This window comes from Dipodomys spectabilis, unplaced genomic scaffold (genome assembly GCF_019054845.1).
Source record: "Dipodomys spectabilis isolate Male_0828 unplaced genomic scaffold, ASM1905484v1 ptg000725l, whole genome shotgun sequence".
Classification (NCBI taxonomy): domain Eukaryota; kingdom Metazoa; phylum Chordata; class Mammalia; order Rodentia; family Heteromyidae; genus Dipodomys; species Dipodomys spectabilis.
The window spans coordinates 281,488-300,733 of NW_024871402.1; the positions used below are offsets into that span (position 1 = coordinate 281,488).

The 19,246-nt window shown below is 66.3% G+C and overlaps 1 protein-coding gene across 1 annotated transcript; it reads right to left on the reverse strand.

Moving 5' to 3' along the window:
- Positions 1–1,923: 1,923 nt before the first annotated feature.
- Positions 1,924–17,904, reverse strand: Mmp17 (matrix metallopeptidase 17). The gene is made up of 12 exons (XM_042672566.1): positions 17,782–17,904; positions 12,619–12,751; positions 12,337–12,466; positions 11,547–11,830; positions 10,988–11,164; positions 10,590–10,689; positions 8,018–8,100; positions 7,711–7,863; positions 5,735–5,992; positions 3,943–4,242; positions 2,704–3,058; positions 1,924–2,485 (listed from the first exon to the last, which is right to left on the reverse strand). The coding sequence occupies exons 1-12, from the start codon at positions 17,902–17,904 to the stop codon at positions 1,924–1,926; spliced, it is 2,658 nt and encodes an 885-aa protein (XP_042528500.1).
- Between the last annotated feature and the right edge of the window lie 1,342 nt (positions 17,905–19,246).

The following is a 19,246-nucleotide window of genomic DNA, read 5'->3' on the forward strand; positions in this document are numbered from 1 at the left end:
CACGCAGCCCCTGGCAGGGCGGTTCCGGGCATTTAGGTTTTTCAGCAACAAACCTGTCCAGCAGGCGGGGTGAAGTGGCTGATTGCTCAGAGGGCTGGGTAAGGCCTGGGGGCCAGGCCGGTGGGCTGGTTCCCGCCCTGCAGTAATGAAGACGGGGCTGACAGATGAAGAAGTGGTGCCGGGCAGCTTACCCCTGTCACCCTGCTATTCAGGAGGCAGAGATCTGAGGGCTTCCATTCAAAGTCAGCAAGTTCTCCAGTTTCTTACCTCCAATGAAGTAGCCAACTGCTAAAGTGGAGGCATGGCTCAAGTGGTAGAGCACCAGCTATGAGCCAAAAGCTGACCAAGAATGGGAGACCTTGAGTTCAACCCCTGGAATTGGCACAGAACTAAAAAGAAAACACAACACTTTCCACCTCCCCGCCAAGTCCCAGAACTCTGGAGTCTGAGGCAGGAGGATCAATATAGCAAGACCTTGCCAAATAAAATACAAAATAAAACCATACACTCAAGCAGTCCAAGGCAGAAGGGGCTGGCCAGCCTGGGCACCTGCTTTTAGCAAGGACACAATCTGCTTTTCCAAGCCCACAGTCTGGTTGACAAATGTGGAAGAGAGGCCTGGGGATGAGCTGGCTCAGCGAGGATCACCCCGCCAGTGCAGGGCAGAAAGGAGCTGGAGCTGTTGCCGGCCTGGACAAGGCAAGGGTGGAAGGTCGGAGGCCGTCTGTGCCTGGCCTGCGGGCCAGAGTCCAGCCGGGCAGGCCGTGCCGTGAGGCGGGAGCAGATTGCATCAGGGCCAAGCTGGGGGCAGGAATTCCCAGGTGACGCAATGTAGGTCCAACATCCTGGTGCAGGCCCCGGGGCCTTTGCCCAATCTGTCCCTCCAGCCAGGTGGACCTCCTAGGCTGTCTGTGTGCGCGCAGGGGGAGGCAGCCAGATTACCGGTTCTCCCTGCAAACCGAGGCAGCCCTCTTCCCTGCCGAGTTAATTAGGGGGTAGTTGTTTACTTGCTATTACCTGAACACAGGCACAACCCATCTCCTGAAGCTTTGTGCTGCCCGGCCCAGTTCACAGAGCCTTTCCAGTCCCAACTCCCCAGAAGAGCTGGGGGAGCTGCTCACTCAGCCCTCCTCACTCCCCGCTGCCAGTCGGGGAGGAACCTGTCAGCACCACAGTCCTGTGGGACGGGGACTCCATGGGGCTCCCTGGGGAGTCCACTGCCTGTTTCTGCGCAGGCCCTGGGGCTTGAACTCGGGGTCTGGGTGCTATCCCTGAGCTCTTTGGCTCAAGGCTAGCGCTCTACCTCCAGCCACACCTCCAGTCCCAGTGCAGCCTGGTCACTGCCAGACTCAGGGTGGGAAGGAGTCAGGAAGCATCAGACAGGCTAACCCTACCACCTTGGCCAGTGCCAAGGTCACAGGGCTCAGGGGAGGCCAAGCGACAGGCCTGGCTGAGAGCAAGCTGGGCATCACGGAGCTGGAGCTGCTGGGTTGGGAGCAAGCCGGGTGGGCGGCACAGAGCCGCCAGACTGGGCTTTCCCCGCAGAGGGCATTGAGAAACAAGCTGGGGATGGGGGGGTGGAGGTCTTGTGGCCAGGCATTCCCAAGTCACCCCCCAGCTGCCACCCCAGGAGGTCGCAGGGTGACAAGTGACCCAGGGAAGGATCTTGTCCGGAGCTCTCTCGTGCAGGCCTGCAGCTGTGGAAGCTGGCCGCCCCCTCCCACGCATGCAGACGGGCTGGGGGGGGGGCCTCAGGTAGCCTCCTGTTTACCTCTTCGTCCCAAAGGGCACAGAGCTTTTTCCAGGTGCTGGGGACATGCTAGGCAAGAGCTCTCCCATGGAGCCGCCCCCAGCTGGTGTAGAAAAACTTTATTAGTTTGGATTTTAAAATGACAGTGAGACTTCTGCAAGAGTGCCCTGAGCTCAGCACTCTTGCGCGGTACCCCAACTGTACAGGGTCCCCCCCACAGGCTGCAGGACACGGGGACCTGCCAGGGGCGGCGCAGCAGCACAGCCCTGTGGAGCAGGGCCGGGGCGGCCCATCGCTTCTGGGAGTGGGTGGCAGACGGCAGGCTGGCCAGGGGGAGCACAGGCCTCTGCCTGCACACCCGCCCTCTCCCCGGCCAGCTCCCGGTCCAAGGGCCACAGAGCAGGCTCTAGGCTCTCTGCACCAGGTGCCAGAGGCGGGGATGGAGGGGTCCAGGGGTGAGGATGGTGGGGTGTGCAGATGGAGGGATCTGGGGGTGTGGATGGAGGGATCTGGATGGGGGAGTCCAAGGGTGCGGATGGAGGGGTCTGGATGGGGGAGTCCAGGGGTGTGGATGGAGGGGTCTGGGGGTGCGGATGAGGGAGCCCGGGGGTGCGGATGGAGGAGTCTGGGGGTGCGGATGGAGGGGTCTGGGGGTGCGGATGGAGGGGTCTGGGGGTGCGGATGGAGGGGTCTGGGGGTGCGGATGGAGGGGTCTGGGGGTGCGGATGGAGGGGTCTGGGGGTGCGGATGGAGGGGTCTGGGGGTGCGGATGGAGGGGTCTGGGGGTGCGGATGGAGGGGTCTGGATGGGGGAGTCCAGGGGTGTGGATGGAGGGGTCTGGATGGAGGAGTCTGGGGGTGTGGGTGTGGATGGAGGGGTCTGGGGGTGTGGATGAGGGAGCCCAGGGGTGTGGATGGATGAGTCTGGATGATAGGGTCTGGGGATGGTGGTACCTGGGGGTTTTAGATGATAGGATCTGGGGGTTGTGGCTGATGGGATCTGAGAGGCTGGATGATGGAGTCTGGGGTGTGCTGATGGGGTCTGAGGGGTGTGGATGGTAGGGTCTGGATGACAGGATCTGGGGATTGTAGATGGCATTTGGGGGTATGGATGGAGTCTGGGGGTGTGGATGGTAGGGTCTGGATGACAGGATCTGGGGATTGTAGATGGCATTTGGGGGTATGGAGTCTGGGGGTGTGGATGGTAGGGTCTGGATGACAGGATCTGGGGATTGTAGATGGCATTTGCGGATCTGGATGATAGGGTCTGGGGACTGTAGATGGCATTTGGGGGTGTGGATGGTAGGGTCTGGATGACAGGATCTGGGGATTGTAGATGGCGTCTGGGGGTGTGGATGATGGAGTCTGTGGGGTGTAACAGTGGTGTCTAGGGCACACGCCTGTCTCTACTGTGCTCTGCTGTGCTGCCCTCCCCTCAGATCAGAGCCAGGGGCTCGGCCTCCCTCCCTCTCACAGGTCCAACTCCAGGAGACAATGCTGTGGCCTGCCTGGCCGCTCCTGGAAGCCCCCATGCCCACCACTGCTCTCCTGCTCTCCTGCCTGGGGCCCAGGGCTCACCCCACTTGCTCCTGAAGCCTCGACCCAGGTGGGTCTCCCGCACAGCCCACAGGACACCTTGCCACAGCCATGGGTGCTGGCAGGCCGGCTCAGGGGTGCAAATGCCCCCCGGGCCCGTCCCAGCTCAGAGGGAACGGGAGTCAGTGGCACAGGAATGTCCTCTGCCTGTGGCTGAGCCAGGACTCCGAACTTGTCAGAGCAGGGGCCTGGCTGGGGGCGGCCGGTGGGGTGGGCCTGGAGCGGAGCAAGCAGGGACCCTGCTGGCAGCCGGCTTTGGCTCCTAGCAGGGCTCTGGGTCAGTGTGTCCGCGTCTGCACTTGGAAGTTTCTCCACTGGGCCTCGACTCCCTATTGGTGGCCGAGCACAGGGCCGGCTCAGGGGGCAGAGAGGTCAAGAGGACCACCAAAGTGCATCAGAGCCGCTGTGACCCAGAGCAGGGGTGGCGTCCTCCCCGCTGCCGTCCGGGGCCCTGCCAGGTGAGGTGGGAGATGCCTGATGTGGGGCCCGAGGCTGGCCTGCGGGCGGCCCACAGCACGTGTGGTCTTGCCCTCTGGGTTTCCCTCTTCCCTTGTGGCCAGCGTCTCCCTCAGGGTGCCCGGGCAGGGGCCAGAGAACCCAGTGCCCAGGCCGGTGGCAGCAGCGGCAGCGGCAGCAGCGGCAGCGGCAGCAGCAGCAGCAGCTTTGGGGGCCCCGGGGGTGAGAGCCGATGTGCGGCAGAGGTGCAGGAGCAGGTGGCCGGGCTGTCCTGGGCGCCGCTGCGGCCCTGTGCCGGCCCCGCACGGCCACCGTCCTCGGCAGGAGGCTCTCCGCACACCAGCCAGTCCCGGGCCGTGGACTGCGGGTATCCGGGGGCCACCTCTAGCTCGCCGTCCAGCACCTTCCAGTACTCCTGGCCGCGGAAGAAGTAGGACGCACCTGCAGAGAGGATGCGGGCGGTGGTGGGGCAGCCCTGCGTCTCGGGGGGCCTCAAACCGGCCCTGAGCAGGCCTGGGTGGAGGTGGGAATGGGCTGCCACCTCTAGCTCCCTCCCTGTACACGGTTTTGATCTAGGCTCCACTCTGTGCAAGCAGCTCTAGCTGCTGGGGCACAGCACGATGGATGGGGAACCAGGACCAGCGCTGCAAGGAGTTCTAGGCAGAGCCCCAGGGCTGGTATAGTGAGCAGGTGGCGCTCAGGAAGGGCCTGTGTGGGCACTGGGCCAAGGCCGGTGAGTGTGTGTGTCCAGGGTGTGTGTGTGTGCACGCCGGTGAGTGTGTGTGTGTGTGCACGCCGGTGAGTGTGTGTCCAGGGTGTGTGTGTGTGCACGCCGGTGAGTGTGTGTGTGTGTCCAGGGTGTGTATGTGTGTGTGCACACCGGTGAGTGTGTGTGTCCAGGGTGTGTGTGTGTGTGCACGCTGGTGAGTGTGTGTGTGTCCAGGGTGTGTGTGTGTGCACACCGGTGAGTGTGTGTGTCCAGGGTGTGTGTGTGTGTGTGCACGCCGGTGAGTGTGAGTGTCCAGGGTGTGTGTATGTGTGTGTGCACGCCGGTGAGTGTGTGTGTGTCCAGGGTGTGTGTGTGTGCACGCCGGTGAGTGTGTGTGTGTGTCCAGGGTGTGTGTGTGTGCACGCCGGTGAGTGTGTGTGTGTCCAGGGTGTGTGTGTGTGTGCACGCCGGTGAGTGTGTGTGTGTGTCCAGGGTGTGTGTGTCCAGGGTGTGTGTGTGTGTGCACGCCGGTGAGTGTGTCCAGGGTGTGTGTGTGCACGCCAGTGAGTGTGTGTGTCCAGGGTGTGTGTGTCCAGGGTGTGTGTGTGTGTGCACGCCGGTGAGTGTGTGTGTGTGTCCAGGGTGTGTGTGTGTGTGTCCAGGGTGTGTGTGTGCACGCCGGTGAGTGTGTGTGTCCAGGGTGTGTGTGTGTGTGTGTGTGCACGCCGGTGAGTGTGTGTGTGTGTCCAGGGTGTGTGTGTGCACGCCGGTGTGTGTGTCCAGGGTGTGTGTGTGTGCACGCCGGTGAGTGTGTGTGTGTGTCCAGGGTGTGTGTGTGTGTACACGCCGGTGAGTGTGTGTGTGCGTCCAGGGTGTGTGTGTGTGTGCACGCCGGTGAGTGTGTCCAGGGTGTGTGTGTGCACGCCGGTGAGTGTGTGTCCAGGGTGTGTGTGCATGCCGGTGAGTGTGTGTGTCCAGGGTGTGTGTGTGTGTGTGTGTGTGTGTGCACGCTGGTGAGTGTGTGTCCAGGGTGTGTGTGTGTGTGTGCACGCCGGTGAGTGTGTGTGTGTGTGTGTCCAGGGCCTCTCAAACGTCACGGGTCAGTGGCTGACCACACCGCTGCACGTGGGGGGGGTCGCTCCTCCCAGAAACACCACTGCGACTCATGTTCCACACAGAGGAGGGGACGGAGGGCGGGCAGCTCTGCCCAAGCCCAGCGCTCACCATCAGACCAGCGCATGGCGTCGTCCGGGGGGCTGGGGACGCCCCTCCACAGGGGCCCCTGGACAGGGTAGCCGGGGTCCATGCGCCGGGTGTGGTCATCATAGCGCCAGTACAGCTGGTCCTTAAAGAAATAAGTCCTGTCATTGTGCTCCTGGGAGAAGGCGGCGTCCACGCCGCCCGGCGGAAGGCTGAAGTCGGAGATGGGCCGCGGGTATCCTTCCTCTACGTTGTTGTCCTTAAACACCCAGTATCTGTCTCCTGGGGGCGAGAGAAAGAGCCAGCGGCAGGGCTCGGCTCAGCTCAGCCTGGGGTGGGGAGCCCCAGCTGGGCTCTCCTGTGTCTGTCACCCTCACCCAGGCAGGGGCACAAGGTGCTCAGCCCCCCCCCCCGGCCTGCGTCCTCACGAGTATTCACTGAGCACCGACTCTGCGCCTGGCGTTGGTCGCCAGGTTACCAGCCACCTGTGTGTGTGGGCATCCACTTAGTGCCGGGGACGGAGATCTGAGAAGCACCCGCGGCCCCACAAAGCTGTCTTGCCTTCCCTACCAGTGTTCCACACACAGGGCGGGGACAGATTCACAGGCAAAGACAGAGTCAGAGGCCAAACCTCACAGCCTGTGGACTTCATGCAGGAGTGAGCTACTAATGCCCTCGGCCTGGACCGGGTTTGCACACGTATCCCATAAAGATTCCCAAGCAGCTGGTGCTGGAATCGCAGTCCAGCACTTGGGAAGCTGAGCCAGGAGGAATCAGAGTTCAAGGCTGGCCTGGGCTACACAGAGAGGCCCTGACTACAAAGCAAAAAGCAAAACACAGAAAACGGCTAGCCAAAAGCCAAAACGACACAAACACCACACGCAACAAGCAGCCAGTACGGCTCATCTGTGGGGGGATGCAATGGGGAGCGGCACAGAGTGCATGCAGATGAGCGTGAAGTGCAGGCTGGCCAGGACGTGGAGAGGAGCCTGCGCTGGCTGCGGAATGAGGAGGGCACAGCCATCGTGGAGAGGAGCACGACGGCTTCTCAAAACATTAAACAGCTGAGTGTTGCTGGCTGCTCACGCCTGCAATCAGCCAGGCACTGGTGGCTCACGCCTGTAATCCCAGCTGCTCAAGAAACTGAGATCTGAGGATCGTGGTTCAAAGCCAGCCCAGGCAGGAAAGTCCATGAGACTCTTATCTCCAATGACCACCAAAAAATCGGAGCTGTGACTCAAGTGGTATAGCACTAGCCTTGAGAAAAAGAAACTCGGACAGTGCACAATTCCTGAGTTCAAGCTCCAAGACTGACAAAACAAACAAATAATTTTCTTTTTTTTTTGGTTGGTCATGGGGCTTGAACTCTGGGCCTGGGCGCTGTCCCTCAGCTCTTCAGCTGAAGGTGAGCACTCTACCACTTGAGCCACAGCGCCACCTCCGGTTTTTGAGTGGTTAATTGGAGATAAGAGTCTCACAGCCTTTCCTGTCCAGGCTGGCTTTGAACCATGATCCTCGGATCTCAGCCTCCTGAGTAGCCAGGATGACAGGCGTGAGCCAGCAGTGCTTGACCACATAAATGTTATTCAGCCTTAAAAAGGAAGAGGCTGGCTCGGTGTGGCTGCACGTGCCTGTGCTCCTAGTCCTGGGAGGGCCTGCGGCCTGCGTGGCAGCCCCTCCGCTGCTCCTCCTCCTGGCCCTGGAGGCGCGTCGGGACTCCGCCCCAAGGACAGATTCCGTCTGTGCCCACTGTGAGCCTGCGGGCCGCCTCAGCGTGGGCGGTCCACAGTCGGTGCCAACACACACCAGCAGAGAGCGCAGGCTGGCGCAGCACTACGCTGCCCCGTGCAGGGCTGGAGGATGGGGGCATGTCTGCCCCGTGCGGGGCTGGAGGATGGGGGCAGGTCTGCGCCGTGCGGGGCTGGAGGATGGGGGCAGGTCCGTGGGCCGGGGAGAGCCATGGCGGCGCAACTGGAGAGGGCGAGGCCTGGGGCACCCACCTTTGAAGAACACGATCTTGTGGTCGCTGGTGCGCTCGTACACAGCGTCCACGCTGTCCAGGTGCAGCGGCAGGCCTCGCCAGAAGCGGTGCATCTGAGCTGGCCGCAGGGACACCAGGTGCCGGTCCCTCGTCAGGCGCCAGAAGTACTTGCCTGAGGGGCAGACGGGAAGTGGCTGGGGGCGGGCTGTCCCTCTGAGGTCTGACCCTGGTACCCCTCCATCCCTCCGAGGTCTGCCCTAGTCCCCCTCCCCCTCCCCCCCCGGCCCTCCGAGGTCTGGCCCCTCTGCCCCTGGGCCCTGCATTACCTTTGAAGAAGAAGGCTTCCCCGCGGATCTGGGCCACAGCGTCGAAGTGCGCAGTGCACCTGTGAGGCACGTCCGTCCTCAGCCTGTGGGCACAGAGCCAGCGCTGGGGTCAGGGGTCATGGGTCCCGAACCCAGAACCTCAGGTGTGGATAACTCTCACGGGCTGGGCCAGACAGCAGTCAGTGGAGAGAGATGAGCCAGAACCAGAGCCTCCTGCCCCTTCCCAAGCAATAGAGGTCCAACCTCTGCACACAGCACAGGTCTAACCTCGGCGCACTGTGGGCAGCTCTAACCTCGGTGCACCGCAGGCAGGTCTAACCTCTGCACACAGCGCAGCATGCACACCGCAGGCAGGTCTAACCTCTGCACACAGCGCAGCATGCACACCGCAGGCAGGTCCAATCTCTGCACACAGCGCAGCATGCACACCGCAGGCAGGTCTAACCTCTGCACACAGCGCAGCATGCACACCGCAGGCAGGTCTAACCTCTGCACACAGCACAGCATGCACACCGCAGGCAGGTCCAACCTCTGCACACAGCGCAGCATGCACACTGCAGGCAGGTCTAACCTCTGCACACAGTGCAGCATGCACACCGCAGGCAGGTCCAACCTCTGCACACAGCACAGCACGCACACCGCAGGCAGGTCTAACCTCGGCACACAGCGCAGCATGCACACCGCAGGCAGGCCTAACCTCGGCACACAGCGCAGCATGCACACCGCAGGCAGGCCCAACCTCTGCACACAGCGCAGCATGCACACCGCAGGCAGGTCTAACCTCTGCACACAGCGAAGCATGCACACCGCAGGCAGGTCCAACCTCTGCACACAGCGCAGCATGCACACCGCGGGCAGGTCCAACCTCTGCACACAGCACAGCATGCACACCGCGGGCAGGTCCAACCTCTGCACACAGCGCAGCAAGCACACCGCAGGCAGGTCTAACCTCGGCACACAGCACAGCATGCACACCGCAGGCAGGTCTAACCTCTGCACACAGCGCAGCATGCACACCGCAGGCAGGTCCAACCTCTGCACACAGCGCAGCATGCACACCGCAGGCAGGTCCAACCTCTGCACACAGCGCAGCAAGCACACCGCGGGCAGGTCCAACCTCTGCACACAGCGCAGCATGCACACCGCGGGCAGGTCCAACCTCTGCACACAGCGCAGCATGCACACCGCGGGCAGGTCCAACCTCTGCACACAGCACAGCATGCACACCGCGGGCAGGTCCAACCTCTGCACACAGCGCAGCAAGCACACCGCAGGCAGGTCTAACCTCGGCACACAGCACAGCATGCACACCGCAGGCAGGTCTAACCTCTGCACACAGCGCAGCATGCACACCGCAGGCAGGTCCAACCTCTGCACACAGCGCAGCATGCACACCGCAGGCAGGTCCAACCTCTGCACACAGCGCAGCAAGCACACCGCAGGCAGGTCCAACCTCTGCACACAGCGCAGCATGCACACCGCGGGCAGGTCCAACCTCTGCACACAGCGCAGCATGCACACCGCGGGCAGGTCTAACCTCTGCACACAGCGCAGCATGCACACCGCGGGCAGGTCCAACCTCTGCACACAGCGCAGCATGCACACCGCGGGCAGGTCCAACCTCTGCACCCAGCGCAGCATGCACACCGCAGGCAGGTCCAACCTCTGCACCCAGCGCAGCATGCACACCGCAGGCAGGTCCAACCTCTGCACACAGCGCAGCATGCACACCGCAGGCAGGTCCAACCTCGGCACCCAGCGCAGCATGCACACCGCAGGCAGGTCCAACCTCTGCACACAGCGCAGCATGCACACCGCAGGCAGGTCCAACCTCTGCACACAGCGCAGCATGCACACCGCAGGCAGGTCCAACCTCTGCACACAGCGCAGCATGCACACCGCTGGCAGGTCTAACCTCTGCACACAGCGCAGCATGCACACCGCGGGCAGGTCTAACCTCGGCACACAGCGCAGCATGCACACTGCGGGCAGGTCCAACCTCTGCACACAGCGCAGCATGCACACCGCGGGCAGGTCCAACCTCTGCACACAGCGCAGCATGCGCACCGCGGGCAGGTCCAACCTCTGCACACAGCGCAGCATGCACACCGCGGGCAGGTCTAACCTCGGCACACAGCACAGGTCTAACCTCGGCGCACTGCGGGCAGCTCTAACTTCGGTGCACCGCAGGCAGGTCTAACCTCGGCACACAGCAGTGCACCACAGCTGGAGACCCCCGGGGGCAGTCTGGGTTCTGTACACCATGGTGGTGCTGAATGGGAGTCTGGGACCCAACTCCACTTTCCCAACACAGCCCCAGAAAAGGAATGGTAGCAACGCTGCGGGGGAGGGGGCATGCAGGGGTGTGTGGTGGTGGTGGGAGGGTGGGGGGAACAGGGCTTGTGCGGGTCTTCAGGATGGTGAGCGTGTGCCGGGGAGGAGGAGGGAGCGTGTTCTGGGGAGGAGGAGGGGGTGTGCAGGGGTGCGGTGGGGGGAACAAGGCACGTGCGGGTCCAGCCGGCACCCAGTGAGGCTTTGCGCAGCTGGGCCCGGCTGTGGGGCTCTGGCTTACGGGGTGCTGGAGCGGTTTTCAGGGGGCTCTGGCAGCAAGGGGGGCTCCTCAGGCTCTGGGATGTCAAGCTGTGCCGTGGGGGACACGGACTCACGCACTCCTGTGGGGACCAGGAGACAAAGGTGGAAAGGCCCCCTGCCCGCCCGCCCCTCCCCGGGGACTCCACAGAACCAAGCCTGGCTCCAGCCCCGCGGTCAGTGGGGTAGCTTGGCCAGCACACCCAGCAGTGCAGAGGCCCCGGGAGCTAGGGGTACACGCCAGGCCAGCCGCGGCCCCCCCTTTCCCTCCTCCTGGGCCAGGGCAGGGAGCAAGACCCCTCTGTACACAGAGAGGCCCAGGCTGAGCGCCCACCGCGTGTGGCCACCAGGGGGCGCGTCCCCCGCGGGCGCCAGGCTCACCGTACAGCTGCCAGACGCGCACGCGGTCCTCGTAGGGCAGCCCGTAGCGCAGGGGGTCCCCCACGGGACCTCGGTAGTACGGCTGCATGATGGAGCTCGAGGCGGCCACGTGGCTCAGCCCGATGGCGTGGCCGAACTCATGGACGGCCACCGCAAACAGGTCCATCCCGTGGGAGTCTGGGGACAGCGGCCGTGAGGCGGCGCCAGCGCCTCCCCTGGTTGCAGTCCGTGTCCCGTGGGCTCTCCCGCGCCGTCCCCCCGGGGGCCTGTACTCTCGTGTCGGGAGGCGGCTGGGGCCGACACCGGGGCCCTGGGTCAAAGGTGAGCTGGGCAGGCAGTGTGGAGCAGTGCCATCCACGGACGGGTGAGGCCCGTGGCCCGGGCGCCACCAGAATGAAACGGGGCACAGCAGGTCTCAGGACCCCCAGACCCGCACTGCCTACGCCGCAGCCTGTGCTGGGCCCCGGCTGCCTCTCTTCCCATAGAGCTGTGGCGTCCTGCCTGCGTGGCATCCGGCTGTGGGCGGGCAGGGACGCGTCAGTCCCACGCACACACCTACCTGAGGAGCGAAAGGTCCAGGTCTCGTCATCGTCGAAGTGTGCGTCTCCCGCAGCGCGGTGGTCTCCGGGGAAGAAGGCGTGGGCCACGGTGCCTCCCGGGCCGTCGAAGGGGTAGCGGTCCTCGTGCTCAGCCCTGGAGAAGTCGATTTGGATATCGGCAGCGTTGCCGGCCACCTCGTGGAAGTTCAAGGGTGTGATGTCGCTCCAGACTTTGAGGGCGTAGTACATGAGTGCGCGCACGGTGTCCCGGCCCAGCGGGGAGTCCCGGGGGAAAGTCCGGACTCTAGGGTGGGGGTCAGGGAAGAGGTCAAGCGGGCCGCCCTGACCTCTCTGGGACCAGTGCCTGCGCTGTGTCTGGGTGCACATGTGGACATGCACCCAACCGTCTTTTCCTCCGGTCCCCAGCTGCCAGGCCCAGGGCCAGGTAAGAACCAGGGACATGGCCCCCACATACGGGGGGGGGGGGGGCGGGGGCGTCCTGGGGCTGGGACGCCGGGGCAGGAAGTGTCAGCGTTCTGGAGGTACCAGTCCATTACCCCGGGCCCAGCCTCACCCCAGGGGCTGCCCTGAGCTGGCAGCGGCCCCGGGGGTAGCTGTGCCGCAGGGGCTCACTGGACCAGGCTGTGCGTCCTCGGGAGAGGGAGCAGCTGGAGCTCCGGGAAGGAGCGGGCCACATGTGGACAAAAGCACGGGAGGCAGAGCTGCCTCGGTCCTGTCCCACCCACATCCCGCCTCAGGCTCAGAGAGTCCCGGGGCGCTCACGGTGGGCTCAGGCCTGCCCACACCTACCTCCAGGACAGGTTCCTCTTGTTCCACTTGGTGGGTGGCGCGGTCTGGCGCCTCCTGCGCATCCGGGCTGCGGTGGGCAGGTCCGGGAGGGAGCAGCGTGGGGTCTTCATAAGGGCCAGCGTGGCCTCATCTGTGGGGTGGACAGAGGTCAGCAGCTGGGCCTCAGCCCCCTCCCCAGCCAGGGGCTCACGGGCGTCCGAGGGTGTGCTGTCCTTCCCTCTCTGCCCAGCCAGCGGAGGCCAGCGGCAGGGCCGGGACCCCCCCCCCCCCCGTGGCACTGACCCAGTGTGCCTGTGGCCTGCAGGCCCCCGAACTGCTGCATGGTGGCAATGGCTCTGGACAGCTCCTCCTGCGTCTGCAGCTGTCCTGTGGCGGGGTCGGCTGGGGGCAGGTAGCCAAATCTGCTCAGCCACTCCTGGGGGTGGAAAGCAGAGTGAGGGGAGCTGGGGTGCGGCCCCGCCCCTGAGGAGCCTGCGCTGCTGCGCTGCCCAGGCCAACGCCTCCCCTCCCTCCCGCCAAGGAAGCCACATCACGCCCGAAACCTGTGAATGTGTGCTGCTGTGTGCACCAGTGCTAGAGCTTGAACGCAGGGCCTGGGCGCAGTCCCTTAGCTCTATTTTTTGCCCAAGGCTGGTGCTCCCATGAGCCATAACTCCACTTCTGCCTTTCTGCTGGTTAACTGGAGGTAAGAGTTGCACAGACTTGGCTGCCTAGTCTGGCTTTGAACCTCAATCAAACTCCTCAGATTTCAGTCCCAAGTAGCTAGGATTTTTGTTGTTGGTTGTGGGGCTTGAACTCGGGGCCTGGGCTCTGTCCCTGAGCTCTTTTGCTTAAGTCTAGTGGAGTCACAGCTCCACTTCAGTTTTTCTGGTGGCTTATTGGAGATAAGAGTTTCAATGGGGCTGGGAAAGTGGCTCAGTGGTAGAGCGCTCGCCTTGCATGCCTGAGGCCCTGGGTTCAACTCCTCAGCACCACATAAGCAGAAAAAGCTGGAAGTGGCGCTGTGGCTCAAGGGGTAGAACATGAGCCTTGAGCTGAGGGACAGCGCCCAGGCCCAGAGTTCAAGCCCCACAACCAACAAAAAAAGCAAGCAAAAAGGCCTGGGGCCTGGTTCAAGTGGTAAAGCACTTGCCTAGAAAGCACAAGTTAAAGTTCTAGAGTAAAACGGAAAGGTTCGTCAATGTGGCCCCCACCCCAGGCTGCTCCCTGGAGAAGGGAGGTCCTCGGGGCCTCTTCTGCGGTGAGCCTGAAGGTGCCTCCATATGGCCGTGCCCAGGGATGTGGGGCCGAATGGGGTTGTGACCCCATGGGACTGGTCTGTGGTGAAGGGCTGACAGGAGGCGAACAGAGTGCCGCGTGGGAGCCTTCCCGGAGAGCCAGCACATAAGAGGCAGGCCCAGCGCCCGAGGGGCTGGGTCAGGGCCAATGCCTGGCCGAGGCCCAGCGCGGTGGGGACCGCGCTCACGCACTCCAGCCACCAGGTGGCGCTCCGAGCATGCCCACCGCGAACGAGGCTGCAAGGCCACTTTTCCTGCAGACTTGCTGGCGAGGAGGGTCTGGAGGTGTTAGTTGGGGTTCAGGGGTCCTGAGCCCACTCCTCACCGAGGCAAGCCCGCGTTGGCCTGCCAGAGGCCCGAGGAGAAGATCTACTTCTCTGATCATTGAACATTTCCCTTCCGAATCGACACTCGCCGGGGCCCGGCCCAGCCTGAGTGGGAGGCTGGCGTGGACACCCCGGGCTGCTCAGGATGCGGGCAGCAGCGTTGGGGAAATGGGCTCCATCTCCCAGAACCCCCTGGAGCCTCACCGGGCACAGCCACCCGGCCTCAGGACGGTGGGTATTTGGCTTATGAAGGCAGTGGGCAGGCAGCCCACCCAGACAAGGCCTGGGATGTCCAGTGGACAGGACAAGGCACAGCCTCTCCAGGGCCGGAGCGCGGCCCGCAGCCACCACGGGGCCGTCAGACCCGCCACACCACTGCGCTCCGGGCACAGCAGTGCCTCCTCCACACCCTGAGAACATCCCTGCCCCATGAATGTCGGCTGGGCGCCCGGCACGCCGCTCCATGCCGCCAGAGCCCCTGAAACCTTGCCTGGACTCCGTTTTTGCTTTGAAGTTGGATACGTGGTTAACGTTGGCTCCTGCCAACGTTTTCCTCAGGTGTGAGAGAGCACGTGGGCATGCTCACGCCTGTGCTCAAGTCCACAGGTGGCCGGGGCAGAGCCACCCGCCACCGGCTCAGACACCCTCCGGGCTGCCTCCAGCTGCAGGGAGCGCGGGGCACAGAGGCCCCCCCCCTCCCGCCCTCCCCAAGCCGGGCTTTGCAGAGGGGAGCGTGCGGGCTGGGCCGGGCAGCTGCCCAGCAGTGATGTCCTGCCCCCTGGGCAGACCTCTCCTGTGCCACAGGAACCTCCCACAGGCCCCAGGCTGCTCCCGGTCAAGGGCCAGCAGCCCGCGGAGGCTGACCTGCAGTGGGCTTCAGCCAAGCACACCTGCAGACAGAGGGCGCCCTGCACCTCAGCAATCTCCTAGGGCACAGGCTCCACAGCTGCCCAGGCTGACTTTTACCACCACACAGCTCCGTGGCTAACACATCGGAAATGCTGAGTGAGGCTAATGGGCCAGCGAGGTGCCTGTGAGCCGAGGGCCCTGGGCAGCAGCCCGGGAGAGCCGCCCAGAAGCTGGGGTCCCGCAACAGCCCAGCCTAGCCAGCGCCTCACAGGAAGCCACGGGTGGCAGGCTCTGCCCCCTCACCCCCCCCGTCCCGTCTGAGGCCGCCAGGCCCCTGCCCCTGCCCGTCCCCCAGCTACTGCCTCCTGTGCGGCCCTCCCTCTGGGGTCCACAGACCCAGACGCGGTCTCCAGGGCAACAGAGGCTGCAGCCGGCAGGGCCGAGCATCCAGAGGCAGGGTGAACCTTCCAGAAGGCCACTGGGAGGGGCCAGGAGGGAAGGAGGGGCCCTAGCTGGGCTGGGTGGTGACTCAGGGGTACTGGTGCCACGGCACGAGGGGGCCAGGACACCACACCATGTCTGTGCACCCCCGTGCGGTGTCACACGTCACAATGTGACACAATGTTCTTTTTACAGCTCTAATGAGGCACAATGTGCGTAGCGTAAACCCCCTCTGGTCATTTCAGCAAATTTACAGGGACGCAGATAGCGCCCCGGGGCTGCACACCCACTTGGCTGCACCCCGGAGCAGGGCATGATGGCCTGCGGCCTGCAGAGCCCCCCCCCCCGCAGACCCCCCATCTGCTGCCTGGGGTCTGGGCGTCTCTGGGCAGCAGCCCCGCATTGCAAGCGAGCTAACAGGCCCGAAGCTGTGACAGCGGCCGCCCGGTGCGCGAGGGGACGGACACCCAGAAGGGACGGGAAATGTGTCCTTCGCACATAGCACACGGTGAACAATGAAGCCCCGTCCGCTCCGGGTCCACGTCTGACATGACTGGACCACGGGAAGGCCGGGAGCTGGCCTTGGCCTCCTCTGGGCGGGTGTTGGTGGGAGCGGTCCCACGCGTGTGGCTGGGGTGAAGCCTGGCTGTGGCTCTGGGGCCTGCCCTGCAGCCTCTGCGCTGTAGTGAAGGAGGGGCGTGGGGTGCGGCAGGTGGCACACAGGAAAGCCGTCCTGGGGTAACAGGACGGCTGGAGACTGGCAGGGAAATGGCAAATGTAGAGCGCTGAGGGAAGCCTTGGACCCAGACATCCTGGAGTAGAAAGGAGCCATGGGGGGGGGGGGGGCGGGGAGGGTACTCTGGAGAGGACGGAGAGCAGGTGGGTCAGGAGCTGGGGACGGGAGCTCAGGGGAGGGTGGAGGGCAGGGAGAGGGACACAGAAGCCACTGGCAGTGGCCAGCTGGGTGGATGGCTGGGGCCCCAGGCAGGGGACACGTGGGCTTGTGCCTAGGCCACAGTTCCGGCTGTGGCTGCCCCAGTCATCTGCAGAGGCTGAACTCACCCTGGCAGGAGGCTGTCTAGGGCTGAAGTTGCCTTGTTCCATAGGAAACTGGAGGGCCGCGGGCTGGACGGCACCACGGCAAGCTGACCCGGGGTCTGCCCTCCCAGCGGCTGCCCAGACCCCTCAGACGCTCACCCAGTGGTAACCAGGGTCCTGGCACCAGAAATGGGCCTCACGCGTGCACAGCCCTCACTAAAGAGATGACACTGGGATGAGGTGCCTGGGTGGCAGAGCCTCCGCCATGCGGGTGTGCGCGCCCACGCCGTGGCTGGCTTCTGGAGGCAGCACTCCCTGCAGCCTGCCTGGCCACACCGGGCCTGCCCCTCCCCGGGGCCTGCCCCCCCCACCGGCCTGCCCCCCCACCGGCCTGCCCCCTCCCGGGCCTGGCCCTCTCCCTCAGGCCTGTCCCCCCGCCCCCCTCCCCCAGGCCTGCTCCCCCCGGCCGCCCCCCCAGCCCCCAGCCCCCCAGGCCCGCGCGCGCGCGGACTCACGGAATCCAGGGACACCTCGGTGCGCTGACACCGGGCAGGCGGGCCGCGGCCTCCCCGCGGGCGCCACCCCTGCGCGCCCAGGGCGGGGCTGGGCCTCTGCTCCCAGAACCCGGGGCCGCTCCGGACCCGCTCCGCGGCGGGGCCAGCTGGGAGGACGCCGCGGGGGGCGCGGGGACCCGAGGCCGGCCCCGGCGCGGGCGTCACCGCGGAGGGAACCGCCAGAGGGCGCCGCGGGCCGCGGGCGCAGCGCGGGCAGGACGCGGCTCCCGCACCCGGTGGCCCCGCGCCGGGGCGGCGGCCGGGCCGGGCCCGGGGCTCCCGCGTTCTTCACCGCGGTGGACGCCGGCTCCGCGCCCGGCCTCGCCCCGCCGGCGGGACGGGCGGCGACCCCGCTCTGGCCGCGCAAACTTCCCAACTCCCCGCGCCGCTCCCGCAACTCGCCGCCCCCACCTCCGCGGGCCTCGCCCCGGCCGGCGCGGGCGCGGGGCGCGGGGAGCGGGGAGCGGGGCGCGGGGCGCGGGGCGGGCGGCCGCTCCCCGGCCCGGAAAGGCTCCGGCCGGCGCGGGCGCGGGCGCGGGGAGCGGGGAGCGGGGAGCGGGGCGCGGGGCGCGGGGCGGGCGGCCGCTCCCCGGCCCGGAAAGGCTCCGGCCGGCGCGGAGGAGGCCGCCAGCCCCGCCGCCCGCGCCCCGCCGCCCCGCGCCCCCCTCGGCCCCGAGCCCCAGAGAGGCGGGGGGGGGGGGCGGCCGCGCTCGGCGGAGCCCGCCCGGCCCGGCCTCGTTCTCCCCGCCCCGCGCCCCGCGCCCCGCGCCCGGCTCCCCGCGCCCCGCGCCCCGCGCCGCCCGCGCCCGCCCCGCGCCCCGCGCCCACCCCGTGCCCCGCGCCCCGCTCCCCGCGCCGCCCGCGCCGCCCGCACCCCGCGCCGCCCGCGCCCACCCCGCGCCCGCGCCCGCCCCGCTCCCCGCGCCGCCCGCACCCCGCGCCCGCGCCGCCCGCACTCACCACCCCCAGGCTGAGGTCCTCGGCGCGGGGCGCGGGCGCGGGGCAGCCCCCGCGGGCCGCGAGCGCCAACAGCCACAGCAGCAGCGGCGGCGGGCCGGGGCCCCGGGCGGCGCGGCGTCCCATCCCGGCCCGCGCCCGCTCTCCGCGCCGCTCGCTCCGCGCCCGCCCCGCGCCCCGCGCCCCGCGCCCCGCGCCGCCGACCGCCGCCGGGGCGGGGCCGAGCGGCCTGGCTAATGAGCCCGCCCCGCCCGCCGCCTTAAAGGGCCCGCGCCGCGCGGCGTCGTGCGGGGACGGCCCCGGGCGCGGGACGCGAGGCGGAGGCTCGGCCGCCCCTGGGGAGCGGGCCCGGCCGGGTTCTCACGCAGCCTGCGCGACGGGCGCGCGGGAGGAAGGGGGAAGCCCGGGCCCGGGAGGGCGGGAGGGGGGCGCGGGACGGGGAGGGCGGGAGGGGGGCGCGGGACGGGGAGGGCGGGAGGGGGCGCGGGACGGGGAGGGCGGGAGGGGGGCGCGGGACGGGTAGGGCGGGAGGGGGGCGCGGGACGGGGAGGGCGGGAGGGGGGCGCGGGACGGGGACCAGGAGGGCGGGAGGGGGCGCGGGACGGGGAGGGCGGGAGGGGGGCGCGGGACGGGGAGGGCGGGAGCGGGAGAGCAACCCAGCCTGTGGAATGGTTTGGAATCACCTGGTCAGTTGCTGGGGTCTGCTTGTGGGAAGGGGGGTTGGTCCTGGATGCAGGGGTGGGAAGGTGTGGGCGAACCCCGTCCACTCCTTCCCCCCCCCACACTCCTCCCCACCCCTGTCCATCCACCCCCTCCCCCGTTCATTCCCCTCCCCCCACTGTCCCCACCCGTCCACCCCCCACCCCCGTCCACTCCTCCCCACCCCCGTCCATCTACCCCCCCATCCCGTCTACCCCCCTCCCACCTCCCCCCTACTGTCCCTCCCCACCGCGTCAGCCAGGGCTGAGCCTGGCCCAGGTAGGGACACATGGCCAGCTGGCGGTTGTTGGGAGCAGAGAATGGGTTTGCTGACTCTACCCATTTCCCTTCTCACAACTTTTCCGCCATGGAAGCCATGAGAAATCCCAATGTGCCGGGCAGGCGCGGTGCAGAGCTCCGGCAGGTGGCCAGCGAGGATTCCACTCTCAAGACAGTGCCCGTGTGTGCTGTCCTTGCTGCCCTTCCTTCAAAGACAAGGCTGCCGCACCTGCTTAGGGCCAGGCACGCCCCGACTTTCTGTCGTTTGTGTCAGGACGGTGAGGTGCGGGCTCCCATTGCATACCTGCTCCAGCTAAGGAAAGGGAGACCAGGCAAGGATGGTGGGCAGCAGCTGTGGGGGGCCGGGAAGCGCTTTTGGCCTCCTTGGAGACAACTGTTCCCTCCACCAGAACCAGTTCAAAGCCAGTGAAAGGAGGAAAAGAGCAGCCCAGGTTCATTGGACGCAAAGGGTGGCCTTCCACTCAGTGTC